We start from the raw sequence: 14,368 nt of genomic DNA on the forward strand, positions 1-14,368 counted from the left end.
TAAAAAAATAAAAAGTCAAACTGAAATGACTTTTAAGTCAAAAAATAAAAAGTAGGTAGGTCTAATTTTGGTTTTCAACTTTTTAAAGTCATTTTAAACTTATTTTATATTATTTTTAACTTTGCCAAACACTCACCAACTTATTTTAAGTCTTTTTTTTTTTACTTATTTTAAGTTATTTTTATATTTGTCAAACACCTCAGAAAAATAAAAATTGACTTAAAAGTAGATTAAACCAACTTTTAAGCCAATCTAAACACCATCGAAATGAGTCTCAAGTCTCAATTATGTACACAAATATCTAAGAATTATTTTAAATCACAAATTTCAAAAAAAAAAATTCTTAAACTTCGTGTTAAATCAGAGGATACCATATAAAATGAGAGGAGGGAAGTGCTAATTATACTATCAACCACCATCACCAATATAGCCGGCTAACACCACAATCCATCTTAGCTATCGCGGCCACCAAATCACCAAATAATTTTATAAAAAATATATTTTAATATGTTGATAAATTAAATTTACTATTGTATTTGAACTTTGTACTCTACTTAAATAGCAATAAAGATAATTAATTTTTATACATTTAGATGTTGACAAAATAAATTATCTTAAATAATTAATACTCAAATCTCAATATAAATCTTAATATTTAGTTGTATTTTAGTCAAAATATTTTTATTTTAATGTACATTTTAACATTTAAATTGGTATTCAAATCTAAGTGTATTAATCTTAAAGAGGAATAAACACATTACTCCTCTATTTTAAATTGATTGTCCAATTTTGACTAAACAGAAAATTTAACAAAAAAAAAAACTTTAAGTAAATAGAGATTTTTTTTTTCGTATAAAAGGTGTTGATATTTTCTCTCAAATGAAGTACTTCTCTATCCTATATACATTCTAAAAGCTGGTTATAGGGTCCCTCAAATCCTCAATGATTCAATATCATGAGCTATTCAATCATCATTTTTGTTAAAATTTCAGATGCAATTTGCTTCCTCTCTCACATGTCGATAGCCTTACAAATGAATTAGGTAATACTTTCTTCATTTTAATTTATGTGACCTAATTTAATTAGGCACTATGTTTAAAAAATATGAGAAGACTTTATAGTCTTATAATAAATAACTTTTTAAATAAATATTCTAGTCTTTTAAAACTCATTATCAACAATTCATCACTAGCTATACTACCGACAACAATCACCATTATCGCCAGTCAGCACCAAAAGTTATTCTTAGTGCGTCATCGCGACACCTAAATCATCCAATAATTTTCTTAAAAAACATATACTTTAATGTGTTGATATATTAAATTTACTAATATATTTTAATTTATATGAAGTTTATACTCTATTTAATTTTCAATAAAAATAAATATTTTTTATACATTTAGATATTGTAAACTTTTTTATCTTAAATATTTAATATTCATATTTGTATTTTAATTCAAACGTCTTGATCATATGTATTTAGATCTAATATATTAATCTAAAAAGGGAATAAAGCTTAACACGGGATGCCTAGTTGATTACTTTTCAATTGATGCCTAATTGCCTACTTTTAACGCATGAGTTTTGATAATATTTTAAACTTAGTATTTATTTTTTCGCACGTCTATATCAATTTTTAACTCATGCTTATTTTTAATGCTAAGCTATTTTAAATAAATATAAATTTACGTAATTATATGACTTAAGATAACATAATTTCTAAAATATCTTTTCTTTATAATTAATAAGAAAAATCTTTTTTTTTCCTTCTCTCTCTTAATATCTAAATACATCACTTCACATCTATATATAAGATACATTATAACTTTGTTTTTATACAATGTAGTTGGTACAAATGTCATTGTTGATACATTACCCCAATTATTACAATCTAAAATCAATATGAATCTGATAAATAACTTATATACCGTTTGCTATGTATCAGACGAAGGAGCAAGGTATCCGTGAGTTTTGAAAAAATCAAAATTTATTACAATTTAAAAAACTTTCGGAATATGATATAATTAATTAGCGCTCAAATTATTGAGATTTATGTACTTTGTACTGGGTTTAATCTATACTTATTTCAATTCGTACAATTTTTTAGGCCGTACTTATTTTTAATTATGACCAGTACAAGCAATACATGATTGAATGCCGCACGAATGAAATTGAAAAACAATTTTACACGCCATTAAAAAATAAAACAAAAAAATCAAGTGTTCAAATTCAAATTGAATATTATCTGTTTTTTAGAATAATTATACAATTTGTAAGCTGCATATATGCTGTTGTGATTAATTTGAATTTGAATACTTGTATATAAACCAATAGAGACTCAACAGTAATAAAACGACACACACACACACATAAATATATATATCAATTTTTTATTATTATTTTTGCTTAGGATATATATCAACTTATTATTGAGATGAATAGAGACAAAAAAGACGGCAAAATGAGACAAGAATGTGAAATTCTTTCCATAATCTTTATTTTCTTGTTTAACCATTTGGTGATCGGTATTTATTTGGACTCGACTAATTGAAGATCATACTAAATAGTCCTATACTCCTATTTTAGAATATAAAGTGTTTTCTATCAAAGATAAGACCTTTAAGTAAGTTCGTACTTTCATAAATAAGATAAATTTTTACGTAACTAATCAATTGAGCTACTAAAATTTTTCGATCAGTCATATACTCATATTTCCCCATTTAATAAATGTTTTTTCTAGAAAAATAACTTGCGATAGTGAAACCTCGTACTATTAATGAATTGTGTATGTGAACATAATCAAGGAGGAAGAATTTGAGATAGTCAATTTCAATTTTGAGAGTATTTAATTCCCTATTATGCTAGAAATGAAAGTGACGTGAAAATCCCGGTCGGGTTTCTGAATCTTTTTAATGAAACGAAAGTATTTAATTTTCATTTAAATAATGATAAAAAATAAAATTAAAAAAAGATTCTTAATTTTAATCGGATTGAAGTAGGATAAGTACTTGCTGATATATATATATTTGAAAAAAAACATATTTTGATTTATTAAATAATAATAAAAGTATTTTTAGATTAAATTATTAATAATAATAAATATTTGCTACCCTCAATATATTGTAACTTGTAAGGCTATCGACATGGGGACCTCTCGACATGGCCACTGGGGCCCGGAGTAAAGTATACTTTAAGACAGGTGGGCGTCGATAAGGTTCTGGCGAATAAGACGTGAAGTTTTTGAAGATGAGGCGTATACAACACGTTAACTAAATTACAACTTCAAAGAAGAAACAAAATAATTTTATAAAATGCAGGTGGAATGATATGAAAGATCCGTATACTTTGTTTCATTTGTCATTGGATTCTTATACTTATTACTTTGCTAACTAAATTTTTAAACGCATCAGAATATAATATTTTAAACCTCTCAGATCATTGACCCTAATTTATGTGATATTAATGTTGTTGAGTTGGACAAATACATAATTACACATGTTTTAAAGCGAGTTAATACAATATTTTACGTTAAAAAATAATAATAATCAATTTTTAAAAATTATATTAAAAAAAAAGAACTTTCGCAAATAACCACTAAAAAATAGTCTAATTACGCTCCATAGCTATAGTTTGCTAATTACCATTCGTAGTTACATGTTATAGGGAGGAGAGTGACGAGCGAGACTGGGAGAGGGAGGAGAGAGGCAAGTGAGAGAGGGTAGAGAGTGGGAGAGAGGTGAATTGTATATGTATATCGGTTAGATAATTGTATATTACACATACATATGTATTTGTTTATTCTGACGAGCGATAGAGAACAGTAATTTGTATAATTCGCATCTCGTTTGTATGCTTCGCAGGTACGTTTGTGTAATTCGCGTGTTTTTGTATAATTGAGTAATATAAAGTTTGAAATTATACAAATATGATAAACTTCGAAATAACGAATTAATACAAACATAAACATATGAACTTTAAACAATTATACAAAATATATTATACAAATTACATTATATAAATTATATTATACAAAATCCGAAAACTACACGTTTATACAAACTTTAAAAAGTTATACACAAAAAGATTAATTTTTAAATTTTGAATCCGCCTCGATAAAAATCCGCGTCTCGAAATGAACAATTAAGATGTGACATGGATTGGGTTGTGACATGTGCCATGCTCAGTGATTCTATATATAGACAACAACATTAAGCGTGGTACCAGAAATGGAAATATCAACCGAATTTAAGGCACAATTATTAAGTATGCTTTGCTGACGTCACTTCCCCATGTAAGCAATGACGTCACTCTACTAGTACCATATTTTATTAATTTGCTTCAATTGTTTTTATAGTATAGTATGCAGAGATGTCAAAAAGGGCTGGCCTAGCCCCACCCAGCTCAAGCCTCGCAGACCAAGGAATTTGAAAGGCTATGGCAGGCTGGTCCTTCATTCGGAAGGGCATGAAAATGCTCAACCCAACCCAACCCTAGAAGGACCGAGGGCTTGGGCGGACTAGCTCTTTTTTTTTCTCTTTCTTTTCAAACTTATAATTCTATAACATCAAGAAAATGAGAAGATTTTCAAATCAAATATGGCTAACAATGGTGTTGATTTAATAACACTAGCAAGAAGTCTAATGTAATTAACATGTATCTCGCATACCAGATACGCGAGCGAGATAAGAGAGTGCAAACAAGATTAGAGGAAGGCGAGGGCGCGAGATTTGTATATGCATCTTAGATACATGTGAATCTACTTGAATAGAGTGTATCTAGAACAAATTAACCTAATTTTGAGTCCATATATTCCAAGATACATGTATCTGGACGTACCAAAATCTGGTAAGATTCATAATATTATAAAATAATGTGTATTTAAGTAATTAGATTATATACTAGTGAAATTATTGTAAGTTACCCTTAAATAAAAAATTTTGGCCGATGGGCCGACCCCGGCCCGACTTCGATCAAGCCTCAAAGTCCAAGGGTTTATATGAACCGGGCTTATAAGCCCTAGTTTTACATGGACTTAAAAAATTCTATCTCAACCCTACCCAATAACAGGTTGGGTTGGGCCGGCTCCATGGGCTAAGCCCATCTTGACGGCTCTTGTAGCATGATTAGATTTACTTACCTGATTTTAAGTCAAAATACCTTTTAAGTTATACTAAAAATTAGTCAAAGTAAAAAAATCAATACAAATATTATATTTCATTAGTCACCTTTAATTTTTTCAGGATAATCAAGTTAAAAGTCAATACAGACATTAAATCGAGGTAATCTACTAGTACAACATACTATTGTAGTCAATTTACCTTTTAAATAAACTAAAAATTAGTCAAAGTGAAGAATCAATATAAATAGTATATTTCATTAGTCTCCTTTAATTTTTTCAGGATAAAAACAAGTCAAAAGTCAATACAAACATTAAGTCGAGGTAATCTACTGTACAACATACTATTGTAGCCTATAAATAATGCATATCATTCCATTTTCTTTCAAACAAATTATAAAGTGTTTGGTTTTCTTTATTTTATACCAAAAAAATGGCCAAAGTCACAACAATTGAGCCTCATGTTATATTAGTACCATACCCCAGCCAAGGTCACATTAATCCACTTCTCCAATTTGCTAAACGTTTAGCTTCAAAAGGTGTTAAATCAACAATAGCCACAACTAAATACACTGTAAACTCTATAAATTCACCTAACATCTCTGTTGAACCAATTTCTGATGGATTTGACGAAGGTGGTTATACTCAAGCCCAAAATACAGACGTATTCCTCAAATCGTTCAAAGAAAATGGTTCGAGAACTCTATCACAAATACTCACAAATTACGAAAATTCAACACATCCTATAAGTTGCATTGTTTATGATTCCTTCTTTCCATGGGCTCTTGATGTCGCGAAAAAACATGGGATATATGGAGCATCTTTTTTTACGAATTCAGCTATGGTTTGTGCTGTGTTTGCTCATATCCACCATGGAACGTTTTCGTTGCCCGTGAAAATCGAAGAAAATGAGCCATTGTTATTGCCTGGTTTGCCTTGTTTGTACCCAAATGATGTTCCTGGATTTATTAAAGAGCCTGAAAGTTATCCTGCTTATTTAGCTATGAAAATGAGCCAATTTTCTAATGTTGAAAATGCTGATTGGATTTTTGATAATTCTTTTCAAGAGCTTGAAGGAGAGGTATGTTTTTCAATAATTGGTTGGGGCCTCATACATTTGGTTGCATGTTAATAATTGTTCCAGCATCTTTTGTTTATTTATGATTTTTGTGGGACAGGGAGATGATTTTCTAGCCTTTTACAAACAAAAAAAATACTTTACCTCATTTTTTATAATAGATTTTTGTTTTTACGCTACTGTCAGGAGTGGACCTAGAGGTAGTCGAGGGGTTCACCCGAACCTTCTCGATAAAAAATTACATTGTATTAATTATATGGTATTTTTAAGCTTGAATGTAAGATTAGAAGTTGACTTAGTGGTTGGGGATATCAAAACTCACATTGAGGTTTCAAGTTTAAATCTTAGACACTACTTTCTTCAAACTCTCTTAATCGATATCTTGGATCCGCCACTAAGTACGATTTGAACATTTTAAGAACAAAAAAACTTTAGCCCATTATGTTTACCACTTATATTATTCGGATACGCTATGCTAAACTTCGAATATTGAATAGTTGAAGGAAAAAAGATGCCGGATATTGGATTATTCGGATACGCTGTGTTACGCTAAATACTTATATTTATTTTTCTCTTTAGTCAGTTTTAAAAAGAATAATTTTTTTCTTTTTTGGCTATTCTTTATCTAAGACTACAAAATTAAACGACATTTTAATTTCAGATAGCAAAAGGAGTTTCAGAGTTTTGGCCAGCAAAGTTGATAGGACCAATGGTGCCATCATCATATTTGGATGGAAGAATAGAAAATGACAAAGGATATGGAGCAAGTCTATGGAAACCCCTTAGTGAAGAATGTCTCAATTGGCTAAAAACAAAGCCAAAACAATCAGTAATTTACATTTCATTTGGAAGTATGGTATCACTTACACAAAAACAAATGGAAGAAATAGCATATGCTTTAATAGGAAGCAACATGAATTTCCTTTGGGTTGTAAGAGATACTGAAAAATGCAAATTGCCTAAAGGATTTATAGAATCCACAAATGGGAAAGGACTCATTGTGTCATGGTGCAATCAGCTCGAGACGCTAGCAAATCAAGCTATTGGTTGTTTTGTGACTCACTGTGGATGGAATTCGACTCTTGAAGGACTAAGCCTTGGCGTACCAATGGTGGCTATGCCTCAATTTTCTGATCAAATGACGGATGCTAAGTTTATAGATGAGATATGGGAGATTGGTTTGAGGCCTAAGTTGGATGAGATGTTAGGAATTGTTAAAAGAGAAGAGTTGTTATTTTGTTTAAATGAGGTAATGAAAGGGGAAAAGAGTGTTGAGATTAGGAAAAATGCAACAAAATTGAGAGATTTGGCTAAGAAAACAGTTAGTGAAGGAGGTAGCTCTGATAAGGCTATTAATGAATTTGTGGAAAGTCTAAATTTAGTTTGCTAGATGAAGTAGTAGACATTCTTGATTGCTTAGCAATCAAATATGGTTTTATTGTTAGTGTTATTTTCATGGCTTAGCTCATTAGAGAGCAATGAAGATTAGGTTATATGATTTTAAAATTTTCTCATCTTATATGACCTTTTGAAATGGGAAGTTACTTTTAATGTTTTGTGTTAATTGTACATTTATAATTTGGATTAGGATTACTCATGTTCTGTATTAGTTGTTATGTTTTACTTTTCAAAAGTTAATTTGACTATTTTTCAAAGTTACATAAGTTTCTAAAAGTAAAAGACTATCGTTCCTTTTAGGAATGACTTAAAAAATGTCATGTTTGTTTTATTTATTCTAATATTTGGTTCAAATCTTGCAAATTACAAAGAAACATGGTTTGGTGATAAACTTGGTCACTGCCTTTATTGGTCAAGCATGATTTTATGATGGGCTTAATTAGATTATTGGTTATTGGGCCTGTTCCAAACTGGTAGTCCGGCCCACCATCCCTGAGGTCTGCCTATTTTATTGAATATTATATTCATTTTGTTTTGTTTAATGTGTTTTACTTTCCTTTTTATTTTATTGAATATTATATTCATTTTGTTTTGTTTCATGTGTTTTACTTTCCTTTTAGAATGTTTTAAAAAAGTAAAAGTTACTCTTTTCGTTTCATTTTTCTCAGGGCCCTACCCCAAACTAAATGTTTCATTTTACTTATCTGTTTTAGTAAATCAAGAAAGTTTTGTTACTTTTTCCTTCTACAATCTTTTGTATTAAATAACTACATTAAAAACAATATTTAGAGTTATAAAGTATTATTAATAAAATTAATTTACAAAATAAACTACTAATTAAAGGTTTCTTAAAAAGTGTGGCACATCAATAAAAGTCAAGTAATATAAAACCAAGAAACTGTTATTTTGCAATATTTGACCTAAATGGAGTTAATTTGTTAGTAGAATGTTTTGGCGGTATAAAAATATTTACATTGTTCGCATGAACAAACTTAACAAGATAAGTTTAAATTTTAGGTACTCATGATGTAAGAAATATTTATACAGGTACGCCACTTAATAAAAAATAATCATACATAATATTTATGAAAAACATTAATCGACTTCGATAAAATAGCATGTTAACATTCACTTGTTATACCATAACTTGGCTCGTGAATTATAAGCTTTAATTCAACCAGCATAGACTAGTCATCAAAGAATATTAAAACATCTAAATATTATTTGGTAGCTGGATAAGATTCAAATTATTTATGTATTATCTTTGATATAATTTATACGACATTTGATAGGTAGATATAAAATATATTATTCATAATTTCATATATAAAATTACTACGATATTTGATGATAATTTAGAAATCGCATAACTAATACATGTATAAGTTATGAGAGAATTTATACATTATTTTATGCATGATAGAAGGTGAAATAACTAATACATGAATAACTAATCCCTGCATAAGCAATACATACATAAAATAATACATTGATTCATTAATTCTAACCAGCTACCAAACGACACAACTACACTAAATAAGAAAACCACCATCACAACATTACATCAAAATCTCAAAACACATATTCTCATATATTTTTTTCTTATAGTAGCCTTTATAAATTAAGGGCACTTGGTCTTGTTTCCATGAGTAGTCATGTCTGTGTAGCATTTGCCACAAATTTCTCTGTTACCAAAAGTGCCTGGAGGAACACATTTGCACCTCATACAACAAGTCCCACAAGCTCTGCTGCATAAATTTGGTCTTGAGTGCCTGCTACATCTCACTTTGCATAGTCCTCCACAATCTGTTCATTTTTTTTTTCAAAACAATAATAAATCGAACAGACTCATTAAAACTTTAATTTTTGAGTTTTCTTCGGGTGTGTAACTAAGTTTGTAAGCTGGTCAAATTGCGTGTTTTGATTTTATTTTATTACGAAAAAAAAAGAGAAAGTAAACACCAAAAATAGTCAAGTGCTTATTGTCATAAGTTGGTCATTCTTAACTTATGGTTTTCAAAATATCTTACAAAACTACAAACTTTCTCCATTTATGTCTTTCTTCTTTTTATTTAAAAGGAACATATAAATTTACAAAATTTGAAAAAGTTCCAAGGGTACTTTAGTCATTTTAGAAAAAAGAAGAATTTATCTACGTTTTATATACCAAATAAATGATAACTTATTATCAGTTTTGATAATTTATTATTAAAACTGATAATAAGTCATTATTTATTTGATATAAAACATAGATAAATTGTTCGTTTTCTATACAAATAAGTAACGATTTATTTATAAAATCAATTTCAACCCTTAAAATTTATTAACGTCTAATAAAAATAGGCTCTTATTATTTTCTTTTCAATTGAAATAGATTGAGAATTGAAACTTACCCACATAGGGCAAGAGTCTCCTGTTACCTCCTCTCACCACCTAACAAAGATTTGCACAACCAATATGAACAATAAGAAGGTAAGAGAGAAATTATTCTTTGTCCTTACAAATATATCACGTGAAAAATTGATTTTTTTTTTAATCAAAATTAAGGAAAAGACAATTTCTTTTAGAATAAACTAAAAGGAAATTATGACAAACAAATTGAAACAACAGGAGTAGCTCATAAGGCAACGATTGTCCAAACTAGGAGACATCAACTCATTCTCTTGACTAGTGTGAGACACTCTTAACATAATTTGTTTATACTCTTATTTTATTATATATGTTAATTAGGACAAATAATTTCTGTAATGTTTAGTTTAAGTGTCATTTTTTTGTTAAATGATGGAAAAAGAGTAAAGAAATACCTGATTTTGGTGGTCTTCAATGTCAATATCAGAAGAGACCTACAAGCAAAGAACATTAAAATAATTAGACTAGTAATAGCACAAAAAAATAGTTTAACAACAAAATCATATGGTAGTTAGGTGATTAATTAATGGTTCAAAATTTTTACTTGAACAAGTAGGCAGAAGAGGAAGAAAGTGAAAAGAATAAGCAATCTTGAAGACATTTTTTTTTTTTTGAGTTTTTGAATGAAATGTTTTATTTTTGGTATTTTGCCTTTTTTCTTGTAGTTTGTGATGACCACTTTGGTACTCTTTTTTGGGTGCAACAAAGTCAGTGCCCAACAATTTATAGGAATCTTGTGATCTAATTGCCCCTAGTTTTACTTTATATAACAGATCATCAAAGTAGACCAGTCAATCCTGGTATTCCTTTTTTTTTTTTTTTTCATCTTGTGGTTCTATTAATTTTAAGTTAGGTTTAAAGTTTATTTATTTACATAGTATCAGAGCAAGATTCATTTCATTATATATTAGGATTTAGGCTCCCAAATAAAATTGTCCACACTGTAGATGTCCATCCATGAGCATGAGCGGGTTGTTAAATAATGAAAAAGTCTCACATTAATGATTAATGAGATGAAACCTTGTCATAAACTAATTTTTGAAATTGAAGTAGATCTAAAATTTATTTCTTTATATTGAGTTATTTAGATATTTCAAAATATTTTCTAGCCAAAAATGTAATAACAAAAGTTTTTTTTTAAAATCCAAAGTCATCATGAAAGTAAATTTTTAAACCAAAATCATAAGTTTTGAGCCTATTTCAAAGGGAAAATACATAATTACCCCATCAAACTTGTACCATTTTTTGAAGTAGACATCTAAAGTTTGCGGGGGTCCTATTACCCCACCAACCATTTCCAACAATTTTAAGTACACTACTTTTACAATATTTGTAATCTCATGACCAGTGCGTGTGTTTCACCCCATATAAAATAATGTTTTTTTATTTTTCTTACTTCTTTAATAGTGGGTCGGGTAACCCCGACCCACTCACATTTTAACCCTTAAATCTTTTTAGAAAATTCATCGTTCATCTTTCCCAATTCCTTTTCCCAGTTCTTTCGATTTACTTCACTTCAAAAGAAATTTTTTTTCTGAATTTCTTTGTAGATATATATTTATGTAAGTTTTGTTTGTTATTGTTCAATGTTTTTGGTGTTTGATTTCAAATATTTTTCTTCAAAAATTAGTTTAATCTTTTTTAGCTTTGTGGGTATTCCGAAATCAAGACCAACTTTGAGTTCTATAAGTGAATTTCACATTTTTTTGAATTTGTTCAAGTAGATTCTTTGATACTTTTGATCTGGGGAAGCTATATGAACAGAAATGGGTTCAAATTTCTTTGTTGAAAGGTAAATTAGGTGCTAAATTGATCAAGTATTATGTCGTTGTTAAGTAGATTTTTTTCTAATAAAAGGCCTTAAGATGAATTGCTAGAACTTGATGATAGAGTATACAATAAAAAATTCGCTTCACGTAGTAAAGAACCAACTTTTGCTGTTGAGAAAAGCTCTCAACAGCCATTAATGGTGGTTTGGGGAAGAAGAAACGTGGGCCTCTTTTCACTTTGGTTTAACAATGCCATGTGTCAGTTTTCCATTGGATTGGGGCCGCAATTTTACTCTTTCACGTGCTTTTCTAGTGTGAAATTACAATTGCTGTAAAAATGGGTCAAAATGGCGTATTTATTGTAGATTTAAATGGTTTCGTGGGGTGATAGGACCTCCGCAAATTTAAGGTGTCTTCTTCAAAAAAGGGTCTAAGTTTGATGGGGTAATTATGTATTTTCTCTATTTCAAATAATAACTCGAGATATTTTTAACTATTTTCGCCATTTGAAATGGAAGGAACATGTGGTACTGATAATGGGAGATGGACAGGAAAAGAGTAAAGATTCTTAAGCAAACACTAATGAATGAAGTGGAAGAATTAATTAATCTGTCTCTTCTTTAATCTTTAATTATTACTACTACTTTCTCCGTCTTAAAAAATAATAATTTTGTTATATTATCTTTAAAATATATTTAAATTTAATGTATTGAAACTAAAAGTGATAAAATTAGCTCATCTATTATTGAAATATAATATAGTATAGATAAATAAAAATGAACGGAACCGGAGGAAGTATTACTCCTTCCGTTCACTTTTACTTGTCACGTTTGGCTTGATGTACCTATTAAGAAAATAATTAATGATATATGTATTTTATCAAACTATCCACTATTAAATGATGTCTTGAAAAAATTGGAAAATAACTTTTTGTTAATGAGGGTAAAACATGAAAAAAATTATTGTTTTTTCTTGATGTGTCAAAGTGACAAATAAAAATGAAAATTTATTTTAAGAATAAGTAACAAGTAAAAATGAACGGAGGAAGTATATTATAAGAATATTTCTCTATTTTTTGGCAAATTTAGAAGTTTCACTGGGCTCTAAACTCAATGCAATGGTCCTGGAAACAGGCTTGAGGCAGAGAGTAGACAAATAATTGTGGCATGCCAAAACAAAGATTCAATGTAAAGCTGCTCAATTTAAGAAACTTTACCAAGTGGCCATCACATCTTCTCTGTGGGTTGCAATTGGGAATATTTGCTCCACCCCCAAAATAATAATAATAATAATAATTTGAACACAAGGGAATATGAGAGTGTAACATTATTTGACAAGTTTGTTTGATGAATTAGTTATGCAAGAATTTTATGCTATAAAAAATAACATATATAGGGAAAAAATAATGTGTACGTTGTACAATAAAAATGTTATTTTTGATACACTCGATCTGATTAAGAATTTGATAAATAAGAGAAGAAAGAAGAGCAGAACATGGAAATAAAAAGACGACATTTAAAACCGCTTAGTGATGTAATGTTTGAGCTGGAGCTTCCTCAAAATCTGCACTACTTACTACAAAAAAAAAAGAAAAGAAAAAAGGAACAGTACGTACAAGGAGACAAAAATACAAAAATATTACTCATTTTACTTGTATTAATTAGGTATTACTTTTACATTTCAATTTATATGGTGGCAAAATCAATTTTCGTGATAAATTTTTAATTTAAAATCTTGAATTCGATCTCTACGCATATTCATTTGACATGTCATTTAGAGAGGTTAGCCACATTTTATGTTCATCAGCTCTGTCCTGAAAACACTGTGTTCGAAGTAATTTTGAAGAGTTATCCACTGAATTCTTAAAAGATTCTGATAACCCCAGCTGGCCAACTTATCCAGCTAAACTCCATTTTTTTAAAAAAAAAAATTACAAGTTCAATGTATAAGATGGTCTATTAAATAAACAATCAGTTTGTGAATTGTACGTTCAAAGTGAATACTCTTTTCCTCTTCTCTTTTAGATTAGGCAGCTGACAGTGGCAAAAGAGGGCACGGAAGGTGATAAATATAAATTTCCATTCAAAGAATCATGGTCTTGGAACAATGGTATAGGTCACGAATTTAAGCGATGAAAACAATTTAAGTTATTTATGTCACATCTCTTAAGGTGCGACCCTGCATCTAATGCAAGGTATTTTTTGCACCGAACTTCCCTTTTGAACAATCCAAATTGTCTCTCAGTAAAGCAATGCAAGGCAATTATCCCAACAAGAATCTGGATAAATCTTCCCAGCAAAAAGTAATCACAATAAAAATGTTTACGTCAAATCAATAAATGCTATTACACTTAATCAAGGTTATATATCCTCATGTTAATTTTTAACTACTAAAGTGACCTACTGATTTTGATATAAACTTTCTTTATCCTTCTGTTATTTTTTCAAGGGGATGGATAAGCATTAGAGCACAGTACAATTATCAGAATACTTTAGAACAGTTGAATGACAAACTAAAAGTTAGCTAATTCTGTCCTGCAACACCAAAATAAGCTTAAAAGGCCATAGGGAAAGAACAACAACTCAGAAGAGTTTCAAA

General features: G+C 29.2%; 2 protein-coding genes across 2 annotated transcripts; one reads left to right on the forward strand and one right to left on the reverse strand.

Annotated features, from left to right (window-relative positions):
• The first annotated feature begins 5,508 nt into the window (after positions 1-5,508).
• Positions 5,509-7,649, forward strand: LOC125869352 (UDP-glycosyltransferase 74B1-like). Its single transcript, XM_049549931.1, has 2 exons — positions 5,509-6,197; positions 6,856-7,649. The coding sequence occupies exons 1-2, from the start codon at positions 5,550-5,552 to the stop codon at positions 7,582-7,584; spliced, it is 1,377 nt and encodes a 458-aa protein (XP_049405888.1). The 5' UTR covers positions 5,509-5,549; the 3' UTR covers positions 7,585-7,649.
• A 1,559-nt stretch (positions 7,650-9,208) lies between these two features.
• Positions 9,209-10,703, reverse strand: LOC125867663 (snakin-2-like). The gene is made up of 4 exons (XM_049548221.1): positions 10,546-10,703; positions 10,397-10,435; positions 9,986-10,025; positions 9,209-9,398 (listed from the first exon to the last, which is right to left on the reverse strand). Exons 1-4 carry the CDS (start codon positions 10,600-10,602, stop codon positions 9,214-9,216), a joined length of 321 nt encoding a protein of 106 aa, XP_049404178.1. The 5' UTR covers positions 10,603-10,703; the 3' UTR covers positions 9,209-9,213.
• Positions 10,704-14,368: the final 3,665 nt, after the last annotated feature.

The sequence above is a fragment of the Solanum stenotomum genome, chromosome 6 (assembly GCF_019186545.1).
Source record: "Solanum stenotomum isolate F172 chromosome 6, ASM1918654v1, whole genome shotgun sequence".
Classification (NCBI taxonomy): Eukaryota; Viridiplantae; Streptophyta; class Magnoliopsida; order Solanales; family Solanaceae; genus Solanum; species Solanum stenotomum.